At 38.7% G+C, this 27,780-nt stretch overlaps 1 protein-coding gene across 1 annotated transcript in view; it reads right to left on the bottom strand.

The window, feature by feature from the left end:
- The window catches only part of WIF1 (Wnt inhibitory factor 1), a 68,518-nt gene extending 60,687 nt beyond the window's left edge, over positions 1-7,831 (bottom strand). Inside the window, exons 1-2 of the mRNA XM_002752707.4 lie at positions 7,306-7,831; positions 6,722-6,861 (exon numbers count right to left, since the gene is read on the bottom strand). Of these exons, the coding sequence (XP_002752753.1) occupies positions 6,722-6,861; positions 7,306-7,453 (288 nt within the window). The 5' untranslated portion in view covers positions 7,454-7,831. The remainder of the gene's footprint in view (positions 1-6,721; positions 6,862-7,305) is intronic.
- Positions 7,832-27,780: the final 19,949 nt, after the last annotated feature.

Here is a 27,780-nt window from a genome sequence, read left to right as displayed (position 1 = left end):
ATGGGACAGGGGTCAGAAAATGAGGCATTTCCTCCATTTGGTGACATAAAACCACCACTAAGGTATGATGGCAAACCCCAGGAGTGCAAAGGTATGAAACCACTTGGATTGTAACTACCAAAACAATCATAACTCTATTAGGAAAAAATGTGGACAGTACACATTAAGGGATTTCCATAATAATAATAAGTGTTACCATAACTGCAGGGTTGGAAAGAGGTGTTTAAGGGGGTTTGGCAGTTCCTTTGAAGCTGGAGAGGGAATTCTTGAATTTAAATTTACCTTTTTTTTGGGGGGTGGTTTATGTCAGGGGGAGAAAGGAAGGAAAAAAAATATACTTTTAATATAGGACTAACTCCAGTGCAGTGGGAAACTTGAGACTGTAGACTGCAGCCCATTTAATGGGACCAGTATTACAACATATCAAACACTATATTACAGAAACATATCAGTAGGATGACTGTTTTTGTAAAATCAGCAATTATGTGAGTCCATTGTCAGAGAAATGGCCCATTTCTGTTTTCCCTTTTTTCCAATTGTACTTTCCTCACTTTAAAGCTGAATTTGAATGATACTGACAGTAATCATTCACAAACACACACAAATCAATTCTGATTTGTCTAACAAAACTTCTCATTAAATTTTTACTTGAAAGCCATTGGGTTTAGAAAGGGTTATTTTCCAAATAAAATGTTTAATTAGTGCCTTATTTAGAAAACTAAAATTGTTGCTCATGGCCCCTGCCTGTCTCAAAGTTCTTAAGCTTTTGTTATAATTGATTTTTAAACTATTATTTTTGTTACTTCTGACAGTTTTCAATAATTCAAGAAGTTTTTTAAAACTGATAGGGAGCTAGGCTAGTGTTACTAACTCATTTGTAATAAACCCTACATGTTGGAAAATGTTTCACTTGATATACTCTTTCTTCAGCATATCTAATGTTTTCTATTTTCAGTGGTTATATATAAAAACAAAGAAACACATTCCTGCAGTTTACCTCAATAAAGTCGGTTTTTGTACAATATATACATGACCTCCCATATCCCCAAGGCACAGACAAAATTCTCCTGTTCTTTTCCTGTATCCACAGCAACACTTCAGTTTTGTTTCTAAACATCTGGATACAGACAAATGAAGCTACTCCACTGACTTCTAGTGGTTATGAGAATTCTGCACACTATACATGATAAAAAGCTCACTTTAAGATCTAGACCTGTTGGTACAGATGACTAGAGCTTGCCTAGCAATCCAGGTGGTGGGTTTGAAATTAATATTGATAGGTTATCATCACCCAGAGAATTTCTATTGTATAGACACCAATTTCACCCCAACCCTTGCCATCCGTCTCTACTGGAGACCTCTACTTGGTCAGAAGGAGGTTGGAAAACTAGTACAGATGGCTCAGCGTAAATCCATTGTCACTGCTAAAAAAAAAAAAAAAAAAAGCAACCTCAAAAGGGATGCCCTATTAACTAAGTTACTAAATTCAGAGTACCTTAGCATATTTATGCAGATGACAGAACATATTATAGTTATCAAGATCAAGTCTATATGACCTTTGTAAATAAAAATCTATTTATAGGAACTACATAAATAAAAGCCATTGGCTTTACACCAAATTGGTTCATATTGAAATGAGCACAGTGGTATTCTAATGTTCAATTCTGATTTGTCTAACAAAACTTCTCATTAAATTTTTACTTGAAAGCCATTGGGTTTAGAAAGGGTTATTTTCCAAATAAAATGTTTAATTAGTGCCTCATTTAGAAAACTAAAATTGTTGCTTATGGCCCCTGCCTGTCTCAAATTTAGGGAAAAAGAATAAAGCATGCTTCATTGAAAAATATCATCTATTGAAAAGTTTTATACAAGAATAGAGAGTAGTTTCCCTCAATTACTAAAAGTCCTTTAAGGCTAAGCCTCTGCAGTAGAAACTCTTCTCTCATCTAAAAGCCTTGAGTGGAAGCACATCAAAAAATGAGTAATGAAAGGTTAAACGGAGGCAAAGTTCTCCATGAAAAATGAGAATTTCTGGGAGAAGGAGGATTCAAGAGAAATGATTTGAGGCTAGAAAGATTTGGGGGAACCTCAAAAGAAATTGGTGAGAATCTGATGAGCATCAATGAATTATTTGGTCTTCATAGTTACAATGACCCATGAAAATCATTGCTGTCACCATTTTGTTAAGTGACAAGTAGTTTTAAAATGATACCAGATAACAAAATATTTATAATATAAAACATCGTACAATATTAAACTCACACAACTTTTATACACATTTAATAATTTTTAAAATTACAAATAAATTCATTGTGGTAAAACCAGAACATAATAGATGACGATGTAACTGGTGTTTACACTTTGGAAGATCAGATGTTGTTCAGATGCTTTTTTCTATGTCTGCCAACATATTTTATAATGGAATCAAACAGAATATATTATATTATGGACCCAACCCCTGGGCCACATATCACTACTGGTCCACGGCCTGTTAGAAACCAGGCTGCACAGCAGGCGGTGAGCAGAGGGCGAGTGCTCCCCATCACTCACATTACTGCCTGAGCTCTGCCTCCTGTTAGATAAACAGCAGCATCAGTTCCTGTAGAAGTGTGAACCCTGTGGTGAACTGCACATGTAAGGGATCTAGGTTATGCACCTTTTATGAGAATCTAATGCCCTATGATACATCACTGTCTCCTATCACCCCAGATGGGACCATCTACTTGCAGAAAAACAAGCTCAGGGATCCCACTGATTCCACATTATGGTGAATTGTATAATTATTTTGTTATATATTACAATGTAATAATAATAGAAATAAAGTGTAAAATGTGATGTGATTGAATCATCCTGAAACCACCCCTATCCGTGGTTTATAGAAAAATTGTCTTCCATGAAGCCAGTCTCTGGGCCAAAAAGGTTGGGGACCGCTTTTATAAGCTACTTAATTTGCATGAGAATCTTTCCATGGCACCAAATGGAGGTCTAGAATATTCTTACAACTGCTCCATTTGATTCTTCTGCCACTATTGCTGAACCCTAAGTTGTATCTATTTAAAAATTTTTATAAACAGCATGATGAGGAACACTGTTGGACCTAAATTTTTATTTATGTCCGTGCTTATTTCCTTAGCATAAATCTCTGGAAGTAAAATTGTCCAGTCAAAAAGTCTATATCCAGCCTTTTCCCATCAGAGTCTAACTGCCCTGCAGAAAGGTTTACATGCACACCAGCAGCGTATGATAATGCACTATTCTTCACATACTAAAACCACTTTTACAAGATCTGACCAAGTTGATGTAGGGAAATGAATCTCACTGTAATTTTTATTTGCATTTGTTTGAAGTGGAACATGAGATCTATTTTAAGTGCCCCCAATAACACTTTGGGTTACTACAGTGGTCCCCAACCTTTTGGGCACCAGGGACTGGTTTTGTGAAAGACAATTTTTCCACGGACCAGGAGGTGAAGGAATGATTTCCAGATGATTCAAGCACATCATATTTATTGTGTACTTTATTTCTTTTATTATTACATTGTAATATGTAATGAAATAAGTATACAAGTCACCATATTGTAGAATCACTGGGAGCCCTGAGCTTGTTTTCCTGCAATTAGATGGTCCCATCTGGAGGTGATGGGAGACAGCAACAGATCATCAGACCTTAGATTCTTATAATGAGTGTGCAACCTAGATCCCTCACATGTGCAGTTCACAGTAGGGTTTGCACTCCTATGAGAATCTTTTTTTTTTTTTTTTTTTTTGAGATGGAGTTTTGCTCCTGTTACCCAGACTGGAGTGCAATGGCACGATCTCAGCTCACCGCAACCTCCGCCTTCTGGATTCAAGCAATTCTCCTGCCTCAGCCTCCCGAATAGCTGGGACTACAGGCACGCGCCACCATGCCCAGCTAATTTTTGTATTTTTAATAGAGACGGAGTTTCACCTTGTTGACCAGGATGGTCTTGATCTCTTGACCTTGTGATCCACCTGCCTCAGCCTCCCAAAGTTCTGGGATTATAGGCGTGAGCCACCGCGCCTGGCCTTTTCCTATGAGAATCTTATGACGCTGCCAATCTGACAGGAGGCAGAGCTCAGGCAGTAACGCGAGTGATGGGGAGCAACCTCTCAATACAGACAAAGCTTCAGTCACTCATGTGCCACTCACCTCCTGCTGTGCATCCTGGTTCCCAACAGGCCATGGACCAGCACTGGTCTGTGGCCCAAGGGTTGGGGACCCCTGGGTTACTGGATTAATTATTTATTGGAAGTAAGTAACACCTTACTGCTTCTATGAGGTCTTCAATCCTGAAGTTATTTTAATGTTGTCCACATGTTGCTAAGATAATTAAATATAAAATTTAAAACTTCATTAATTAGCTATGTGTTCTGTTTATGTTTTGTTGAAATGCCTAAATGTTTGATATCATTTGGATGAAATAATCAGATAATGAAATGAACTTTTCATTTTCCATATAAATGTTTTGATGTGGTTTGGCTTTATCCATTCAAAATAGATGCCTTTCAAAATACTTAATTGGTATTGAAGTCATTATTTTTCCCATCTTCAGAATTTCCATGCATTTCAAAAATTATGGTGCTGGAATCATGTAACTTTAGTGAGCAAATTAGCCATACCTAAATAATATTTAAAAATAAGTAGATAATATTTTAAAGCATCTTGCTGCTTGGTATTGTGTAGATTCTTCCCCCTCATCACCCTTTCCCCTAAAAAAACCAGACATGAGATTTTATGTAGTTACTTGTGATAACCTATCCAAAGCCAAATGAGCAGAGAAAGATACCTTAATTGAGGTGCTAACATTGTCCTGTATAATTAGATTATCCACATAGGTGAGCAACACTTAAGCAGGAGAAAAAAATATTACAAACTTCATCTTCATGCCAATTCCACTATTCTCCCTAATCCCCTACAGAACATTTTCCTGAGATTGTGTGAAATGACAGTCCATTTTATACTCACCAATATGCCAACATTTGTAAACAAGCATTATACTGTTAGGTAATAGGGGAGACAACATGAAATTTAAGCCTTTGCTTCAAATTCTATTCTTCAGCACAGGAATGTAAGTGAGAGAGAAAGAGTTGGGGGGAGTGAGGGAGAGAAGGAGAGAGAGAGAGAAAGAGAAAGAGAGAGAGAGAGTGTGTGTGTGTGCGTGCACTATTGGCACTCTCTGCTTCTCCCATGGTTACCCAGTTACCAAACCTTTCCAGCTGGAGGGATGCAGTTCAAGCTACCTTTTAATGGTTCTTATGAATCCATAACTGTATAGGTTAAAAAATGTCTTTTCAAAAATATAGAATTAATTGGCCATTTAATTAATGACCATCTGATGAGCAGTCAACCACAAGTAAACAGATTCCGATGAAAAGGAGATAATGAAAGGCCATTCACTGGTTTATAACTGATTTCACAATATTCCCAACTTAATTGTCGATGAAGTATCTATAAAGAGGGACTTTTAGGGAGAAAAGAAATAATTTCCCTATAGAGCAATAGAAACCTTGATTAATCCCTATCTGCAAAATGGGGTATTAGAATAGATGACTTTCCTATTATAATCCTCAGTGAATCCAAAACCTCATTTTTTTAAAGTACATGGAAGCATTGGAGGGTCTAGATATGATCTATTTCAGAAGAAGAAAAAGAGAACAGATCGAGGGGAAAAAAAGGTAAAATGGTCATGTCTATACCATAACAGGTAATTAGAGGGAATCTAAGTGGTTTCTCAATTCAAAATAGTTACTTTTTACAAAGTGTTTTCTTTATCACATTCTTCTTGAAAAGAGCCATTTAAGAAACTTTAGAATAAAAAATACCTCAAAATGTGATTTTAATTATAATTACAATGATTTTCATAGTAGACACATTTTTACCAACTAATAAACCCAATGATTTTCATAGTAGACACATTTTACCAACTAATAAACCAAAGAATTTATTACTTACCATTTGTCCTCTAGAGTAAATTCTCCAATTGTACAAAAGAAATTAAATTCATTTAAGCATTTTATTCTTTCTTTCTAAAATTAGAAGCCATAAAAATGTACAAAAGGTAACATATAAAAGATGCTAATGTGCTAAGGAATAAAAGGAATGCTTCTTCATAAAAAATGGATTTCAGTTTTCTTTTCCATATGAAAGCATTTAAAATGGTAACTTGAAAAAATAGGCTGCATTATTTTACAACGTTCCTACATGACACCTTTTGGGTCGTCCCTCTACCAGAAATATGCAACATTCACATTCCAGTGAATAACATTCAACATACTGACTCTTTAAAAGTGCACAATGTCAAAAATATGTTTGGCCTTTAAGTTATTGTAAAGTATAAAGAATGTCACAAGTGATTAGGAACTACTATGGAAAAAGTCTTCTAAGTATGTTAAATTTTAATGTCAATGATCACAGAAACAGTGACGTTGGTATTTGAGGTCTTTACATTTCCAGCAGCCTCAGGACACTGAGCCTTATCAAAATAATGGGCTTAGGCACATGGCTTACTCTTTTCTTTGGAAAATTGTTAATTTATATGGAAACTTTAAATACATGGAAATTCATTCTTTATTTGGTTTGGCAATCAGATGAGAAATTTCTCTTAATAACTGTAAATGTACCAGACTACACACTATACAGTATTATTTCCACCTGCCATAAGGCAGTGGAAATATTGAAGGGTAATTTTCTCAGAACTTACCTGCCCTGCAGCTTGCCAGGTGAAATTCATGGAACGGATATTGACAGGAATAGCTGGCATTCTCTGTTGTGCTTTTCTGAAATCATGTGTAAAAGGTGCCATTTTCCCCTCTGAAACAATCAGGATATCTTCTTCAAATCCTGGTTTTTAAAATAATAAACAAAATGATCAAACTAGGTAGACTTAAAATAATCTAAATCAGAAGTTTCAAGCAAAAAGAAAACCAAAGAATTAGTATGGGTCATTTCTGTTCACAAGGCATCTGAATGCCACTAAGATTAATTTTCCTCTGTAGATGATGAGAATGATGCCAACAGACCCATGCTTTCAGGGGAAAGGGATGGACATGGAGTTCACCGATGCAAACAAATGCTGGGTGCACCTAAAAACGCAGGGCTATAAAAACTAACAGCATGATCAGAACACTAGATCAGCTTTATTTTCTTAAGGGAGAAGTTTAAGTTTTCAGATGGAAAATCTCTAGAGGGGGAACACCCCTTTTTGGAAATGCAGGTTTCCCTCCTTCAAGAGTGGAGAGGAGGAGGGCACAGGCAGGGGAAGGCGTTGAACTCAGGGGGCCTTACCTATGAGCACTCTCGCCTGGTGAGCATCGATCCACAGGTACAGGCCCTCCTCCCGCGGCTGCCTGGCCTCCGCCCGCAGCGCCAGTAGACACAGGACGATGCTCCAGGGCCAGAGCTTGGCAGCAGGGAAGGCGCTCCTCCGGGCCATGCTGCTCCGGTCCTCCTCGCTGTAGGGTTAACTCCTGGTCCCGCACCTACGCAACCTGAGGCCGTCAGAGCCTCGGCGGCGCTGCAGCTCCCTCAGACGGAGCTGTTCCCGCTTAGACGGCTGGGCACGTCGCCTCCAGGCCTGGGTGCCAGGAAGCCTTGGAGTGCCAGAGGAGAAGGGAGCAGGCAGGAGGTGGGAGAAGGGAGGGGACCAACGGGCGCGAGCCGTGCAAGAAGATGGGGCACGGGCGGGAGAGGGGGCGGCAGAGACGTTAAGACTGGCAACGCGGGCGAGGCCAGCAGTCAGGGGGACAAGTAGTGCGAGAGCAGAAGAGCGGGAGACGCTGGCGCGAGCGAGGTGCGAGCGAGGAGTGGGGCCCGCGAGGCCCTGGCGGCCGCCACTTGAGGGCGCGCAGGGGGCGGCAGGGGCGGGGCCGCGCGGGACCCCTGAGGCTGCGTTCATTGAGCGGTGCGCTCAGTGGAGCACGAGCGAAGTGGGCGTGTGGGCTGCGGGACGCGGGAAAGGGCACTCAGAGACCTCTGGGACGTCACGCACCCCCTCCTCCAGCCAAGAGAGGCCTAGCGGGAGGGAAATGTGGAGAGCGGACAACGCTGGGCTTGACTGAGCGCTAATGATAGTGATGGTGATGAGGGTCAAAACACCCGTTCCTCTTCTGGCGCTCACTGAAGGCGCAAATTGCCCATCCTCTCTCTTTCCGCCAGCAGGATTCCTCTCTCCGCAAACCATATGCGCTCTGTTTCGCGCTAGGCTGACACTTTGTACGCTCCTAGGCAGATAAAACTCGAGGTTCAACTGTCAGGTGGTGGCGACGGCAGGCGCTGGGCTTGGCTTGAGGCGCAGGGAGTTCAGCTGACACTTGACCCAGCAGTTGGGGAGGTCCATCTGTCTCCCCAATAACCCGACGGTGCCCAGAAGAGTGCCCTGGGCCCTGGATGATAACTGTACCTGACCCTCCCGGGTAGGGCTCCACTAAAGTCTTGGATATCTTCACATTTGCTGATGTTTTTTTAAAAAGTTGCTGAATTCGGCCAGGCGCAGTGGCTTAGGACTGTAATCCCAACACTTTGGGAGGCCAAGGCGGGCGGATCACCTGAGGTCAGGAGTTCGAGACCAGCCTGGCCAACGTGGTGAAACCCCATCTCTACTAAAAAAGCAAAAATTAGGTGGGCGTGGTGGTGCGTGCCTGTAATCCCAGCTACTCCGGAGGCTGAGGTAGGAGCATCTCTTGAAGCCAGGAGACAGAGGTTGCAGTGAGCCGAGATCGCGCCACTGCACTCCAGCCTGGGCGACAGACTGAGACTCCGTCTCAAAAAAAAAAAAGTTGCTGAATTCACAGGTGCGTGGAGGCCTTACCTCCTCTGTGGGAAGCATGCTTGGCCGGCAGTGGGCTGCAGCATAACCTACCCACCTGGACCAGCAGAAAGAATTTATTTTTGTCTCCTGCCTAATTCCTTGAATGCGCAAAGAAAACGGAAGCAAGTTTTTTTTGGTTTGTTTTTTTAACTAAAAAGCAGTCTTCAGACTCAGAAAAGGTTCGTTTACTTATCTTTGTTCTTTAGTATCCCGATTGTGTGACAGATGCCTCAAGGATCAAATGTCTGGGGCTGGGCATGGTGTTTCAACCAGTCCTTTGTAGAGTAGCTGACGCCTTAAGAGGGAAAAACAAATAGATACAACAGAACAGAAGCTGGACATGTGGAGGCATCAAGTTAAATCAGCGTTAGGTTATGATAATATACATTTTCACTAAGAAAATATTTGCAGCTATGCAACCAACCAATAGAAAAAAAGGAAAAAAGGAATTAGAAAAGATGTCTAATTATGACTTATTTGAACTTGCTGTATCTTAATTTTTAAAGTACTTTTATTTTAAGTGCTTACTTAATCCTTACAACTCTTAAGTACTGCTATTATTCCCAGTTTACTGATGAGGAAAGAGGGCTCAACAAGTCCAGTAAATTGACTGTGGATCTCCAGCTGGTAAATGAGAGTCAGGTTCAAATCCCAGACACTCTGATTTCAAAGCCCATTCTCTTAGCAACTTATGCCTTATACTGATAAGTAAATAATAATTAAGTCTGTTTGCATCCAAAGCTTCACAGTCATTCTTCCTTTTAAAATAAAAATATTTATCTCTTTCCAAACATTTCATTATTTTTTATTTCTGTGAATATTCATGTATATATGAATACATTACACCACTTTTAGAACACTTTAACGTTGTAATACCAGTGTATTCCAGGTGAAGATAATAATTTCACAGCACAGTAGACATTTTCTTTGACTTGGAGCGTGTGGTTTTAATTGAACGTTTTTTTCCTAGTTCTGCTCAAACCTCTATGGCTCTTGGTGCAAGGACGCCCTCTACAGGTTTTCCTAATCAAATACAAATTAAGAAATATTCATAAAATTTATTTTTTGGTGCAAGAAAAAGAGCGACTAAATTCTCTCCTAATTCAATTTCCTGAGTGAGGTTCTTCTGCAACAGTTGAGTTTGGTGTCGATAACAATGGTAATCTATCTTGCTATAAGGACATTTTTTTCTTCCAGAATGGTTGTTTTCTGTTTACTTCTCTCCAGCAGAGGGCACTTAGAAAAATTATATTTTATTAGAGATAGATAAAGAAAAATGCTATGTAAAAAACTTTGGATGTAGCTCTTTTGGTTATTAAAGGGGAGGAAGGAACATACATTGTGTCATACAACAGTCAGCTATTTTTAATAGTAGCAGCATGGATTTTTTGTAGGGAGGTCCATGTCTAAGAGATGAATCAGGGTTGACTTTCCTTTCTGTTGTTAAGGAACAGTTAATGTAGCCATTTCATTTATAATTGAGTCATTTATAATTGAGTTAAGTTTTTAACTCAATTATAGCTAAACAATTGTGTGACAATATTTACTAGCACATGATTAAAAACTGGAAATAATGTGCTAGGCAATCAACTTTATTTTGTTTGAAAATTCTGCCACTAATTTTCCAGTTCATTATGCTTCCTTTCCTTGTGTGATTCCCTCTTATCAATTATGTGTGCAGACAGCTTCATTTATTTGTTCATTAACTCATTCAGTTATTCAGTAAAGATGTATTAAATACCTATTATGTGTAAAACACTGACCTGGATATTATAGTACAAATGAAACATGATCATAGCCTTCAAACAGCAACAGGGCTACTAAAATAAGTAAGACAAGCACCTAAACAACCTTAACACAAGGCAGAATGTGGTGATTGTTGGCAAGGCAGAAAGACTGGAAATTCATAGAAGAAATCTTGTATCTAGAATTCTTTACATTTGTTCATTCATTCAAACCTTATTTATCCAGTGTCTGACATATGTCCTATATAAGCCTGGGGGATAGAAAGGTTAATAAAAAGACAGCCCTGCTTACAAAGAACTCTCAGTCTAACAAGGGAGGTGTGTTGAGAATAAGCAACAGAGAGGAATGAATGCCATAGTGGGAACATGCTCAGGGTATTTTGGGACTCGAGGAAAGTCCCTAGAGGCAGACTGGGTTCTGGGAAGACTTTCTAGAGTAGAGCATACTTGAGTAGTCTTAAAGGTCAAAGGGAAATGAAGCATGCAAAGGAGAAGATAACACCCATGCATAGACAGTGGCAATTGTGAGAGCAAGAGGTATGAGAAAGAACGGCACCATGCAGGATCTGCAGCCTGTAGTATAATGAGACTGAATGGGAGAGGGAGGGAGCAGCTGGGGATGAAGCCCAAAAGGTAGGTAGGACCTGGTTATGGAAGATTGTGCTGAGAACAATACCAAATAATTTGCGTAGAGACACTGTCCTCAAAGAGGTGAGGTGTAACTCCCCATTCCTGAAGTGTGGGATGTGCAGAGTGACTTCCTTTTATAGTGTGCAGTGTGGAAAGTGGAGAAAGTAACAAACCTGACAAACACTACTTCAACCAGGTGATCAAGATCATCAACAGTGATGAGTCATGTGAATATGTGTGCCCTTGATATGATGTGATGAGAATGATAATTTACCTCTGTGATCTTCCTCCTGAAAACCCAGAACTCCAGTCTAGTCACAGGAAAAATATCAGAAAAACCCAATTGAGGGATATTCTACAAAATACCCGATCACTGATTAAAACTGTCAGTGATTAAAAAAAAAAAAAGGTAGTCCGAGAAACTTGTAGCCAAAAGGAACCTAAAGATGCATGACTACCAAATGTAATGTGCTATCCTGGATAGGATCCAGGAATAGAAAAAGGACATTGGGTAAAACTAAGGAAATGTAAATCAACTACTAATAACACTGTATCATTATTGGCTCATTAACTGTGACAAATGTACCATTCTAATGTAGGATGTTAATAACAGGGAAAATTGGATGTGGGGGTATATGGAAACTCTCTGAACTGTCTGCCATTTTTGCTGTAAATCTAAAACTGTTCTAATATATAAAGTTTATTTTAAAAATTAAAGATCAAGAGCTGAATATGTTTTAAAAATCTTAGCTACAACATTTGAAAATCAGAAGATTTTTTAATGAAAAATTTGATTTCTGGCTTCTCTTGAAAATATAGAAATCTGACAGTATTCCCTTTTTACAAAGGGCGAATCAGATGGTGTGAGTAGTGGCTGCCATTCAAACAGGGCTAGCATGCGCAGTTCTTACAGTTGCACTACTCTCCCATTTAGCATGCTTTGCTCTTTTACTTTTCCATCTAGGCTTCTGTAGGCTCCTGAGTTTGCTATGCATACCCTGGAGCATGCAAGGGACATGGAGGGACAGGAAAGAAGAAGGTATCTGAGGAGGCTGAAGCCAGTGCTCATCTGCGAAGTGGAGTTGTGTGGGAACCAGGGCAAACACTGCTCTAGGGGTAAGTCTTGTCAGCTTATCAGCCATTCACTCACCCAGGCAAATTGCCAGAACTATCTTTGTGACTGCAGGCATTGGGACTGGGGCATATCAGCTGCACCCTGAGCTGTGTCTTGGAGAAGGGAGCAGATACCCCTGTACTACATTGCTGTGGAGAGATAGCTGCAAGATAGTAAACGAAGAGGGCAAGTTGCTGAAGATTATGCCTAATGCAGTCCAGTTTTTTAAAAACAGACTCTCTACTTATAGAACTATATATATATAATAACTATACATAACTATCTACCTATTCTATAATGTCTGAAAGTTTATATAACAAAATATTTCCAGTGGTTATCTATGGGAAGTAGGAACAGGGATGGGGAATGATTTTCCCTTTATGCACAAATATTTTCTGATTTGTAATAAAATGAGCAGATACTTTTGTAATTAAAAACCATTTTTAAGGAGATAAAAAGGTTGTTTTATGCCTGCTTCAGTCCATTTCTCCTGAAGTAAGCAGCTGTCAACACCTAGATCAGCACCTCTAGCTATGCGGCTTGCATATTTCACCACTTAAGAACTGCACGTCGCAACATATGACAGCTCATTTCTGAAGTGCAGCAGACTGGAGCATTCCTCATCATCCTATGTGACATTCTTGCTCTTCTTTCTTCACATGATGGCATTGCCAAGCAACCTAGCATATCTTGTCTTCCAAAAACCATATCCATTATTTTCTGTTCATCCATTCTGTTTGATCCTTATGACATTTGATGAAGATTTTTTTTATGATAGGGAAGAGAGGGAAAACAATTTCATTGCCCAATAGTAGAGGAATGAGAAGGCAAATTAGAATACCTTCATAGGAAGGAGTATTATTGAATTAAAATTGATGTTCTGACATAGATATTCAACCATGAATCTATCACCACAGTAAAGATAATAGACACTACCTATCACTCCTAAAACTTTAAAATAATATACACCTTAAATATGTGCAGTTTATTTGATGTCAGCTATATTTAATTAAACCTGTTTTAAAATGTTTTAAAAATATTTTTAAAAATAGTGTTTCATCAGGGAGAAAAAACCAGTAAATTGGACTATATTAAAATTAAGAACTTCTTATCAAAATAAAATATTGACAAGCCATAGAATGGGAGAAGATATGTGGATGTATGAGACTCTTATCCAGATCATATAAAGAATTTCTACAAATCTACAAGAGAAAGGAGAGTCCAGTAGAAAAATGGTCAAAGGCTTGACTATTTGCCTGAACTATCTTGGTGACTGCAGGCATTGGGACTAGGGCATATCAGCTGCACCCTGAGCTGTGTCTTGGAGAAGGAAGGTAGCAGATAGCCCTGTATTACATTGCTGTGGAGAAAGCAAAACTTTTGTTAAATGTGATAAGGATGAAACAGCATAGATGAACAGAAAATAATGGTGTTTCTTTAGGCACTTAACTAAAGAACATACCTAAATGCCAATTAAAACATTAAAAATGACAACTTCATTAGCCATCAGATAAATGTGAGTTAAAACTACAGTGAGAAACCTCTTCAGACCTATCAGAATGGTTAAAATGAAATAGAAGGAATATACGAGGTTGGTGAGGTTATGAAGCAAACAAAACTTATATACTGCTGGTAGGAATGTAAATTGGTATGATCATTTTGGAAAACCGAAAGGAACTATTAAAGCTGAACTCAGCAATTACATCTTAAGTATAAACCCAGCCAGAAAAGATATATGTGCCTATGTATATATATAGTCATCCAAAGACATATATAGGTGTGTGTGTGTGTATATACATATATAGTCATCCAAAGACATGTTTTTATATCTGTGTGTATATATATATATATATATATATACACATATATAGTCATCCAAAGACATGTCCCTGTTTATAATAGCACTAAAATGGAAACAACCCAAATGTCTATTGACAGTGGAATGGATAAAGAAATTATTACATATTTATAAATGGAATACTACATAGCAATATGAATAAAAAATTTTATCAGTTTTTTGCAATTAAAAGTAATGGTGATGAACAATCCAAGATGGCTGAACGCTAACATCTTGGGATTGCAGTTCCCAGTGAAAGTGCAGAGAATGAGAGGATGCCACACTTTCAGACAAATTTTTGTTGCTCACGAAGCAGAAGATTCCCAGTGGTGGAGCTGCACAGGTTGCCAGCGTGACTCTTGTGGCCAGCGCAGCAGTTTTGCCGGCACCTCAGTGCGGCAGCTCTTGGTGCAGAGTAAACGGGACTGGTTCCCCTTCTGACTGAGGTTTGGAGCTCTGGGAAGGCAGAATCGCCTATTATGGACTCAAGAAGGAAGCCAGACTGGAGATTCCCAGGCAGAAAAGCACCATCAGTCTTAACACCGCTGTTTTGGCCAGCACAGTGGGTTGCTCATATTTTGACCCTGGGAATTAACAACTTGGACTTCCACTCAGAGACCTAATTTGAAAGTTGGTAATTACAAAGATGACAGGTGGATAAATTTACAATGATGGGAAGAAACCAGCGTAAAAAGGCTGAGAATACTCAAAATCAGAACGCCTCTCCCTCTAAAGAGGATCACAGTTCCTCATCAACAAGGGAACAAGGCTTGATGGAGAACGAGCGCATCCCATTAACAGAATCAGGCTTCAGAAGATGGATAATAAGAAACTTCTGTGAGTTAAAAGAACATGTTGTAGCCCAATGTAAAGAAACTAAGAACTGGGGAGGACTCAAGATGGTGCTGTGAGAACAACCCAGGATTGGAGCTCTCCATGAATCTGCGGAGAGGTGAGTCAGAGCTGCATTTCCAGACTGATCTTTGTTGCCCACAGAATGGGGAAATTCCCAAGTATAAAGGAGACATGGGACGCCAGGCAGTACCTCTGCCTGGCGAAGCCGGCAGCCAGGGTGGCGGCAGCCGGCCCTACCCAGCGCTTCCCACAGGGTGCGCTTGTCCAGGTGCCCTGTTGAACCAGCAACCTGAGACTTGAGGGGGCTGGACTTGAGACTGAATGAGACTTGGACAGTGGGCCAGCCCAGGGGATTGCAGGGACAGAGCGTCTGGGGTAGCCCAGTGGGACGAACAAAACCGCGATTTCAAACAATCCCCGTGCAGACGGTCCGAGATGCTCTGTGGGGGAGGGGCGTCCACCATTACCGAGGCAACACGCCCCAACTGAGATACACGCCCACTGCTGACGCAGCCTGCCGTTGCCGAGGCAACCCGCTACAACAGAGAGACTCCGCCGCAGGGCGTAGCGGAGACCACAGCAGAACAGCAGAGCCTGCAGCAACAGGGCGAACCACACAACAGCAGGGTGGAGCCTCGGCAGGCAAACAGTGGCTAGTCTGCCTCCTAGCTGGGCAGGACACGTCAACGGACATCCAAAAATAAAGCCCGAACCCCCACCACAGAGCATTTGAGAAAAAAAGTGTTCTTATAATGAGCTCTGTTGCAGCAGAATCAAACATAGCAGCCTAACAGCCCTGAATGAACAACAGAGCTCACAGCTCAGCAACTGAGCTCCTATAAAGTACAGACTGTCTCCTCAAGCAGCTCCCTGACCCCTCTATATCCAAAAGACTGACATTTGGCAGGCATCATCCTGGGACAAAGATAGCAGAAAAAGAAACTGGTAGCATCCCTCACTGTGCCACAGCTGCTAGAGGTGAACCCCAGACAAGCAGGGCCTGGAGTGGACCTCAGCAGTCATACAGCGAAGGGGCTAGACTGGTAGAAGGAAAACCAAGTAACAGAAATACTTCATCATCAACAATCTGGGTGTCCATTCAGAGACCCAATCGAAAAGTCAGCAACTATGCAGACGACAAGCGGATAAATCCACAAAGATGGGAAGAAACCAGCGAAAAAAGGAGGTAAACACCCAAAACCAGAACACCTTGCCTCCTAGAAAGGACCAAAACTCCTCACCAGCAAGGGAACAAAGCTGGACGGAGAATGACTGTGACAAAATGACGGAATTAGACTTCAGAAGGTGGATAATGAGAAACTTTTGTGAGCTAAAAGAACATATATTAAATCAATGCAAAGAAACTAAGGAACTTGAAAAAAGATATGTGGAAATGATAAAAAGAATGGATAAATTAGAGAGGAATATGAATGAATTAAAGGAGCTGAAAAACACAATACGAGAACTTCGTGAAGCATGCACAAGTTTCAATAGCCGAATTGACCAAGCAGAAGAAAGAATATCAGAAGTCGAAGACCAACTCAATGAAATAAAACGAGAAACCAATATTAGAGAAAAAAGTGCAAAAAGGAATGAACAAAGTCTCCAAGAAATGTGGGACTATGTGAAAAGACCTAACCTACGTTTGATAGGTGTACCAGAAGGGGACGAAGAGAATGAATCCAAGCTGGAAAATACTCTTCAGGACATCATCCAGGAAAACTTCCCCCACTTAGCAAGACAGGCCAACACTCAAATGCAGGAAATACAGCGAACACCACAAAGATATTCCGCAAGAAGAGCAACCCCAAGGCACATAATCGTCAGATTCAACAAGATTGAAATAAAGGAGAAAATACTAAGGGCAGCCAGAGAGAAAGGTTGGGTCACCCACAAAGGGAAGCCCATCAGACTCACAGCAGATCTCTCAGCAGAAACACTACAAGCCAGAAGAGAGTGGGGGCCAATATTCAACATTCTTAAAGAAAAGAACGTTCAACCCAGAATTTCATATCCAGCCAAACTGAGCTTCAGAAGTGAAGGAAAAATAAAATCCTTTGCGAACAAGTAAGTACTCAGAGATTTTATCACCACCAGGCCTGCTTTACAAGAGCTCCTAAAAGAGGCACTACACATAGAAAGGAACAACCAGTACCAGCCATTCCAAAATCACACTAAATGCTAATGAACATCAACATAATGAAGAATCTACAACAACTAACAGGCAAAACAGCCATTTAGCATCAAAATGGCAGTATCAAATTCACACATAACAATATTAACCCTAAATGTAAATGGACTAAATGCACCAATCAAAAGATACAGACTGGCAAATTGGATAAAAATCCAAAACCCATCAGTGTGCTGTATACAGGAAACCCATCTCACATGCAAGGATACACAAAGGCTCAAAATAAAGGGATGGAGGAAGATTTACCAAGCAAATGGAGAGCAAAAAAAAGCAGGAGTTGCAATTCTCATCTCTGATAAAATAGACTTTAAAGCAACAAAGATCAAAAGAGACAAAGAAGGACATTACATAATGGTAAAAGGATCAATACAACAAGAAGAGCTAACGATCCTGAACATATATGGACCCAATGCAGGAGCACCCAGATACATAAGGCAAGTTCTTAATGACTTACAAAGAGACTTAGACTCCCACACAATAATAGTGGGAGACTTTACCACTCCACTGTCAATATTAGACAGATCAACCAGACAGAAAATCAACAAGGATATCCAGGGCTTGAACTCAGACCTGGAGCAAGCAAACCTGATAGACATTTACAGAACTCTCCACCCAAAATCCACAGAATACACATTCTTCTCAGCACCACATCACACCTACTCTAAAATTGACCACATAATTGGAAGTGAAGCACTGCTCAACAAATACAAAACAACTGAAATCATAACAAACAGCCTCTCAGACCATAGTGCAATCAAGTTAGAACTCAGAATACAGAAACCAATCCAGAACCGCACAGCTTCATGGAAACTGAACAACTGGCTCTTGAATGTTGACTGGGTAACCAATGAAATGAAGACAGAAATAAAGAAGTTCTTCGAAACCAATGAGAATGAAGACACAACATGCCAGAACCTCTGGGACACATTTAAATTAGTCTCTAGAGGAAAGTATATAGCAATAAGTGCCCATATGAGGAGAATGGAGAGATCCAAAATTGACACCCTATTGTCAAAATTGAAAGAGCTAGAGGAGCAAGATAAAAAAAAAACCTCAAAACCCAGCAGAAGACAAGAAATAACTAAGATCAGAGCTGAACTGAAGGAGATTGAGACACGAAAAACCCTCCAAAAAATCAATAAATCCAAGAGCTGGTTTTTTGAAAAGATCAAGAAACTAAGAACTTTGAAAAAAGGTTTGACGAAATTCTAATGAGAATAGACAACATAGGAATATAAATGAATTAATGGAACTGAACAATACAATATGGGAACTCCGAGAAGTATGCACAGGTTTAAACACTCGAATTATTCAAGCAGAAGAAAGGATATCAGAGGTCGAAGTCCAACTTAATGAAGTAAAATGAGAAAACAAGATTAGAGAAAAAAGGATAAAAAGGAATGAGCAAAATCTCCAAGAAATGTGGGACTATGTGAAAAGACCAAATTTACGTTTGATAGGTACCTGAATGCGATGGAGAGAATGAATCCAAGCTGGAAAATATTCTTCAGGATATTATTCAGGAAAATTTTCCTAAACTAGCAAAGCAGGACAATATTCAATCCCAGGTAATACAGAGAACACCACAGAGATATTCCTCAAGAAGAGCAACCCCAAGGCACATAATCATTAGATTCACCAGGGTTGAAATGAAGGAGAAAATACTAAGGGCAGCCAGAGAGAAAGGTCAGGTTACCCACAAAGGCAAGCCTATCAGACTTACAGCAGATCTCTCAGCAGAAACTCTACAAGCCAGAAGAGAGTGGGGGCCAATATTCAACATCTTTAAAGAACAGAGTCTTCAGCCCAGAATTTCATATCCAGCCAAACTAAGCTTCCCAACTGAAGGAAAAATAAAATCTTTTATGAATAAGCGAGTACTCAGAGATTTTATTACCACCAGGCCTGCTTTACAAGAGCTTCTGAAAGAAGCATTACACATAGAAAGAAACAACCAGTATTAGCCTTTCTAAAAATATACCAAAAAGTAAAGAGCATCAACATAAAGAAGAATTTACATCAGCGAATGGATAAAACAGCCAGTTAACATCAAATGGCAGTAATCCTAAATTTAAATCGACTAAATCCCCCAACCAAAAGATACAGCCAAAACCCAACAGTATGCTACATCCAGACCCATTTCACATGCAAGGATACATAAAGACTTGACACAAAGCGATGGAGAAAGATTTACCAACCAAATGGAGAGCAAATATAAATAAATAAATAAATAAATAAATAAATAAATAAATAGCAGCAGTTGCAATTCTCATATCTGATAAAATATATTTTAAAGCAACAAAGATACAGTGGTAAAAGGATCAATGCAACAATAAGAGCTAATGATCCTAACACCCAGATACATAGAGACTTAGACTCAATAAGACAGAAAATTAATAAGGATATCAAGGACTCGAACTCAGATCCCGAACATGTAAACTTAATAAACATTTATAGAGCTCTCCACTTTAAATACACAAAATATACATTCTTGTCAATACCACATCACACCTACTCATAGGTTTAAATGGAATATTGATTGACCATTATTAATATCCATTTTTTTTAGAATAAAGCAACATTTCCATTCTCTCTCCCTCTTTTTCTTCCTCTTTCTTCCTCTCCTTCACTCCCTTTTTTTCTTTCCTTCTCTCAAAATAAATAAATAAAATAAAATAAAATAAAATAAAAGTAATGGTAAAAAGTGCCAATTACTTTTTAATTACAACATTACTAATGTTGTAATTACTAATAATTACAACATTAATAAAACACCATGTTAAGTTAAAAAAAGCCAAAATGTACATACTTTGGCTTTAAATATAATTCCATATTTTAAAAATTCCAAAATAGGAAAAACTATGATATTAAGAATCAAGATAGTGATAACCTTTGAAGAGTGGTAATGATTGAAAGGGATATAAAAGAGGCTCAGTGGTACTTGTAATGTTTTGTTTCTTGATTTGAATCTTGGCTACGTGAGAATGTTTCTTATGTGAAAATTCATTAAGTTGTCCACTTCTGATTGACATAGTTTTCTATATGCATGTTATAGTTTAATAAAGCGTTTATTAAAAATGAGAAAAAAAATTATGAATGAGCCAGAAGAAAACATGGGCAAATGTACTTGTAAGTTTAGAATATGGAAGGCCTTTCTAAGGAAGATGAAAACTATCTTAAAAAGATAAATAAATTTGGCCAGGCCCTGTAGTTCATGCCTATAATCCCAGCACTTCAGGAGGCTGAAGTGGGAGGATTTTTTGAGCTCAGGAGTTTGAGACTAGTCTGGGCAACATAGCGAGACCCCCCATCTCTACAAAAAAGTTTTAAAAATAGCCAAGTGTGGTGGCACAGGTCTGTAGTCATAGCTGCTTGGGAGCCTGAGGTAGGAGGATCTCTTGAGCCCAGGAGTTTAAGGCTGCAATGAGCTATGATCATGCAATTGTACTTCAGCCTGGGCAACAGAGCGAGATGATGTCTCAAAAAATGTACACACACACACACACACACACACACACACACACACACACACACAAGCTTTTTCATGTGCTGTTGGATTTGGTTTGCCAGTATTAAGAATTTTCACATCAATGTTCATCATGGATATTGGCCTGAAATTTTCTTTTTTAGTTGTGTCTCTGTTAGGTTTTGGTATCAAGATGATGTTGGTCTCAAAAAATGAGTTAGGGAGGAGTCCCTCTTTTTGTATTGTTTGAAATAGTTTCAGAAGAAATGGTAGCAGCTCCTCTTTGTACTTCTGGTAGAATTTGGCTGTGAACCCATCTGGTCCAGGACTTTTTTTGGTTGGTAGGCTATTAATTGCTGCCTCAACTTCAGACCTTGTTATTGGTCTATTGAAGGACTCAACTTCCTCCTGGTTTAGTCTTGGGATGGTGCAGTGTCCAGGAATTTATCCATTTCTTCTAGATTTACTGGTTTATGTGCATAGAGGTGTTTGTAGTAATCTCTGATGGTAGTTTGTATTTCTGTGGATTCAGTGGTGACATTCCCTGTATCATTTTTTATTACATCTATTCAATTCTTCTCTCTCTTCTTTTTTGTTAGTCTGGCTAGTAGTCTACCTATTTTGTTCATCTTTTCAAAAAACCAAATCCTGGATTTATTGATTTTTTTTGAAGGGGTTTTTGTATCTCTATCTTCTTCAGTTCTGTTCTGATCTTAGCTATTTCTTGTCTTCTGCCAGCTTTTGAATTTGTTTGATCTTGCTCCTCTAGTTCTTTTTTTTTTTTTTTCTTTTTTAGGGAAAAAAAGAAAAAGAGGGAAAAAGGAATATTACTTCATTCCTAAAATGGGTTTCAATAATGGCTGATCAATATTTTGAGTGTTTAAAGTGGTTAATGCATATTTTATGTGTTTAAAATGGAGACCTCTATTGTGTTTATTTGTTCTGGCTCTGAGTTCAAGTCCTGGATATCGTTATCAATTTGTTGTCTCATTGAATCTAAATCTCTTTATGTGTCTTATGTATCTGGGTGTTAAGATCTCTTATTGTTGCATTAATCCTTTTACCCTTGCTTCCTTGTAGCTTTGAAATCTATTTTATTAAGTGTGAGAATTGCAACTCCTGCTTTTTATTTATTTATTTTTGCTCTTCATTTGGTTGGTGAGTTTTTTTTTCCATCCCCTTGTTTTGAGTTTTTGTATATCTTTAGATATATCGTTAGATTTTATGGATAATATATATTTTGCGTCTTTAAAATGGAGAGCTCTATTGAGTTTATTTGTTCTGGATCTTAGTTCCAGTCCCGGATATCGTTATCAATTTTCTGTCTCGTTGAATCTAAATCTCATTATGGGTCTTATGTATCTGGGTGTTAAGATCTCTTATTATTACATTAATCCTTTTACCCTTGTATCCTTGTAGCTTTGAAATCTATTTTGTCAAATGTGAAAATTGCAACTCCTGCTTTTTATTTATTTATTTTTGCTCTCCATTTGGTTGGTACATTTTTTTTTTCCAACCCTTTATTTTGAGTCTATGTATATCTTTGGATATACCGTTAGATTTTGTCTGTATCTTTTAATTGGGAGATTTGGTCGATTTAAATTTAGGGTTGCTGCCGTTTGATATTAGCTGGCTATTTTGTCCTTTCGTTTATAAAAATTCTTCTTTATGTTAATGCTCTTTACTTTTTGGTGTATTTTTAGAAAAGGTCATACTGGTTGTTCCTTTCTGTGTATAATGCTTCTTTTAGAAGTTCTTGTAGAGCAGGCCTGGTGGTAATAAAATCTCTGAGTATTTGCTTGTTCCTGAAAGATTTTATTTTTCCTTCAAATGTAAAGCTTAAATTGGCAGGATATGATATTCTGGGCTGAAAGTTCTGTTGATTAAGTATATTGAATATTGGCCCCCACTCTCTTCTAGCTTGTAGGGTTTCCATTGAGAGATCTGCTGTAAGCCTAATAGGCTTACCTTTATAGGTAACTTGATCTTTCTCTCTGGCTGCCCTTAATATTTTCTCCTTCGTTTCGATCTTGGTGAATCTAACGATTATGTGCCTTGGGGTTGGTCTACTTGAGGAATATCTTTGTGGTGTTCTCTGTATTGCCTGGGGTTGAATAGTGTCCTGCTTTGCTAAATTAGGAAAATTTTCCTGGATAATGTCCTGGAGAGTATTTTCCAGCTTGAATTCATTCTCTCCGTCACATTCAGGTACACCAATCAAGCGTATATTAGGTCTTTTCACATAGTCCCATATTGCTTGGAGACTTTGCTCATTCCTTTTTATCCTTTTTTCTCTATTCTTGTCTTGTTGTTTTGTTTCATTAAGTTGATCTTCGACCTCTGATACCCTTTCTTCTGCTTGATCCATTCGGCTGTTTAAGCTTGTACAAATTTCACTAAGTTCTCGTGTTGTATTTTTCAACTCCATAAGTTCATTTGTATTCCTCTCTATATTGTCTATTCTTTTCAACATTTCATCTAACCTTTTTTCCAAGTTCTTAGTTTCTTTACATTGGGTTAGAACAAGTTCCTTTAACTCCCAGAAGTTTCTTATCATCCACCTTTTAAAGCCTACTTCAGATAATGGAACACAGTCCTTTTCCATCAGGGCTTGTTCCGTTACTGATGAGTCCTTTTCCATCAGGGCTTGTTCGGTTGCTGATGAGTCCTTTTCCATCATGGCTTGTTCCGTTGCTGATGGGTTCTGATTTTGGGTATGCTCGGCCTTCTTAGGCTGTTTTTTTCCCTTCATTGTAGATGAACCGCCTTTCTAATTAGTTTTCTGAGTCGACGTCCGACTTATTGATTCCCAGTGCTGGGATCTGAGCAACCCACTGTGGCGGCCTAAATAGCAGCGATAAGACTGATGGTGCTCTTCTGCCTGGGAATCTCTGGTCTGGCTTCCCTCTTGAGTCCGCAACAAGCGGCTCTGACTTCCCGGAGCTCCAAACTCCGGTCAGTAGGGGAAGCAGTCCCGTTGGCTCTGCATGAAGAGCTGCTGCGCCTAGATGGCAAAACCGCTGCGGTGGCCACAAGAGTCGCGCTGGCGACCCGTGGGGCTCCTCCACTGGGAATCGGCTGATCGGTGAGTGACGAAAATTTTTCTAAAAGTGTGGCGTCGTCTCGTTCTCTGGGCTTTCACTGGGAGCTACAGTCCTGAGCTGTTAGTGGTCGGCCATCTTGGATCGATCTCTTCCTCTAGTTCTTTTAATTGTGATGTTAGGGTGTCAATATTTGATCTTTTCTTGCTTCTTATGGGGGCATTTAGTGCTATAAATTTCCCTCTAGACACTGCTTTAAATGTGTCCCAGAGATTCTGGTATGTTGTGTCTTTGTTCTCATTGGTCTCAAAAAACATCTTTATTTTGCCTTCATTTCATTACTTATCCAATAGTTGTTCAGGAGCAGGTTGTTCAGTTTCCATGTAGTTGTGCAGTTTTGAGTGAGTTTCTTAATCCTGAGTTCTAATTTAATTGTACTGTGGTCTGAGAGACTGTTATGATTTCCATTCTTTTGCATTTGCCGAGGAGTGATTTACTTCCAAAAAGCTTATCCATCATGATCAAGTAGGCTTCATCCCTGGGATGCAAGGCTGGTTTAACATACACAAATCTGTAGATGTTATCCATTGCACAACCAGAATCAAAGACAAAAACCACATGATTATCTCAATAGATGCAGAGAAGACCTTTGACAAATTCAATAGCCCTTTATCCTAAAAACTGTCAATAAAGTAGGTATCAGTGGAACTTATCTCAAAATAATAAAAGCTATTTATGACAAACCCACAGCCAAATCATACTGACTGGGCAAAAACTGGAAGCATTTCCTTTGAAAACCAGCACAAGACATGGGTGCTCTCTCTTGCCACTCCTATTCAATATAGTATTGGAAGTTCTGGCCAGACCAATCAGGCAAGAAAAAGAAACAAAGGGTATTCAATTAGGAAAAGAGGAAGTCAAATTGTCTCTATTTGCAGATGACATGATTGTATATTTACAAGACCCCATCATCTCAGCCCCAAATCTCCTTAAGCTGATAAGCAATTTCAGCAAAGTCTCAGGATATAAAATCAATGTGCAAAAATCACAAGCATTCCTATACACCAATAACAGACAAACAGAGAGCCAAATCAGGAGTGAACTCCCATTCACAATAGCTACAAAAAGAATAAAATACCTGGGAATACAACTAACAAGGGATGTGAAAGACCTCTTCAAAGAGAACTATAAACCACTGCTCAAGGAAATGAGAGGACACAATCAGATAGAAAAACATTCTATGCTCATGGTTAGGAAGAATCAATAGCATGAAAATGACCATACTGCCCAAAGTAGTTTATGAATTCAATGCTATCCCCATCAAGCTACCATTGACCTTCTTCACAGAACTGAAAAAAAAAAACACCTTAAACTTCATATGGAACCAAAAAAGAGCTTGCACAGCCAACTTAATTCTAAGCAAAAAGAACAAAGCTGGAGGGATCATGCTACCTGACTTCACACTGTACTATAAGGCAACAGTAATCAAAACAGCATGGTACTGGTACCAAAACAGAGATATAGACCAATGGAACAGAACAGAGGTCTTGGAAGTAATGCCACGCATCTACAACCATCTGATCTTTGACAGACCTGACAAAGACAAGCAATGGGGAAAGAATTCCCTGTTTAATAAATGGTGTTGGGAAAACTGGTTAGCCATGTGCAGAAAGCTGAAACTGGACCCCTTCCTTACACCTTATACAAAAATTAACTCCAGATGGATTAAAGATTTAAACATAAGACCTAACACCATAAAAACCCTATAAGAAAACCTAGGCAAAACCATTCAGGACATAGGCATAGGCAAAGACTTCATGACAAACACCAAAAGCAATGGCAACAAAAGCTAAAATAGACAAATGGGGTCTAATTAAACTTAAGGGCTTCTGCATAGCAAAAGAAACTATCTTTAGAGTGAACCAGCAAGCAACAGAATGGGAAAACATTTTTGCAATCTACCCATCTGACAAAGGGCTAATATCCAGAATCTACAAAGAACTAAAACAGATTTACAAGAAAAAAACAACCCCATCAAAAAAGCGGGTGAAGGATATGAACAGACACTTTTTAAAAGAAGACATTTATGCAACCAACAAACATATGAAAAAATGCTCATCATCACTGGTCATTAGAGAAACGCAAATCAAAACCACATTGTGATATTATCTCATGCCAGTTATAATAGCAATCATTAAAAAAATCTGGAGACAGATGCTGGCGAGGATGTGGAGAAATAGAAATGCTTTTACACTGTTGGTGAGAGTGTAAATTAGTTCAGTCATTGTGGAAGACAGTGTGGTAATTCTTCAAGGATCTAGAACTAGAATTACCATTTGACCCAGCAATCCCATTACTCTGTATATACACCCAAAGGATTATAAATTATTCAATTATAAAGATCCATGCACATGTATATTCATTGTGGCACTGTTTACAATAGTGAAGACTTGGAACCAACCCAAAAGCCCATCAACGAGAGACTGGGTAAAGAAAAATGTGGCACATGTATACCATGGAATACTATGCAGCCATAAAAAAGGATGAGTTCATGTCCTTTGCAGGGACATGGATGAAGCTGGAAACTATCATTCTCAGCAAACTGACACATGAACAGAAAACCAAACACTGCATGTTCTCACTCATAAGTAGTTGTTGAACAATGAGAAGACATGGATACAGGGAAGGGAACATCACACAGCGGGGCCTATTGGAGCATGGGAGAACTAAGAGATGGATAGCAGGGGTTGGGGGGCATTGGGGAGGGATAACATTAGGAGAAATACCTAATGTAGATGACGAGGGGATGGATGCAGTAAACCACCATAGCATGTGTATACCTATGTAACAATCCTGCACGAGCTGCACATGTACCCCAGAACTTAAAGCATTAAAAAAAAAAAAAAAAAAAAAAAAAAAAGCCTTGAGAGTAAACTAGGTAAGTTGAATCACAGATGTGTAACTGCCCCCTAGTGACAGAATGTTACAATACACTCTGAAAGTGTTCCTGCATCATCCAAAAGATCTATATTAATTAAAAAGTTGGCAATGAAAAAAAATCCTTAATATAAGGCAATTCTTGCCAAATTTTTTTAAAAAGATGAATATAAAATAATTTTTTAAAAAAGACACAAATATTCCAATAAAAAAATTGGCAAAGTTTCAGGTAATTCATACATACACACAACACTCTCATAAATGAAAAATTATGGTCATGCAGCATTTTAAAAAGACATTTAACTTTAGTGGTAATCACAGAAATACAAATTAAAACAATTACCTATTCTTTTTGTTACCTTTCCTAAAAGTGAAGATGAAAATGATAACACTCATTATTGAGAGTGTAAATTGGTGCAGTCTTTCCAGAGAGCAAGATGATAATTTGTTTCAATATTTTACATGGGGATGCTTTTTTTTTTTCATTCCTGAGACAGAGTCTCCCTCTGTCGCCAGGCTGGAATGCAGTGGCCAGATTTTGGCTCACTGCGACCTCTGCCTCCAGGGTTCAAGCAATTCTTCTGCTTCGGTCCTATATTCTTTAACAAGAATTTTTTTCTTCTGAGAACGTATGAAATAATTAGATATGCATAACATTTTTGTTCATATGTTTTGAACAAAAATGTTATTGGGAAACTTTATAATACTAAAGAGTTTGAAACAATACTCTTATGTAATACATCCATGTAACAAACCTGCACATGTACCTCCTGAATCTAAATTAAAAAAAATTCTTATTTAAAAAAATCTTCAATATATGGATTTGCTTCATTTTTAAATTGAGCTTCAAAAGTAATTAATAGTAAGTTACTAATAGATGAAAAATGGTTTAAACTTTATTGTATACTTTAGATAAGGTCTCATCAGTCTTTTGCTAAGAGATGAGTCTTTTTGTTACAGCTCTCTCAGTCCTGTGGGGACCTCAGTGAGGAATGTTGTTTGACACTGGAAATCGAAGACTTGAGAATATTTTTGTAACACATTTTGACAAAAGAAATTTATTTTTTTAAAAGAAGCTTTATTTATGAGACATTATTAATATCAAGAAAGGAGAAATTGTCTATTTCCTAGGAATTA

Source organism: Callithrix jacchus, chromosome 9 (genome assembly GCF_049354715.1).
Source record: "Callithrix jacchus isolate 240 chromosome 9, calJac240_pri, whole genome shotgun sequence".
NCBI classification, from domain to species: Eukaryota; Metazoa; Chordata; class Mammalia; order Primates; family Cebidae; genus Callithrix; species Callithrix jacchus.
The sequence above is the reverse complement of the archived record's forward strand: the minus strand, read 5'-3'. Positions and strand labels throughout refer to the sequence as shown.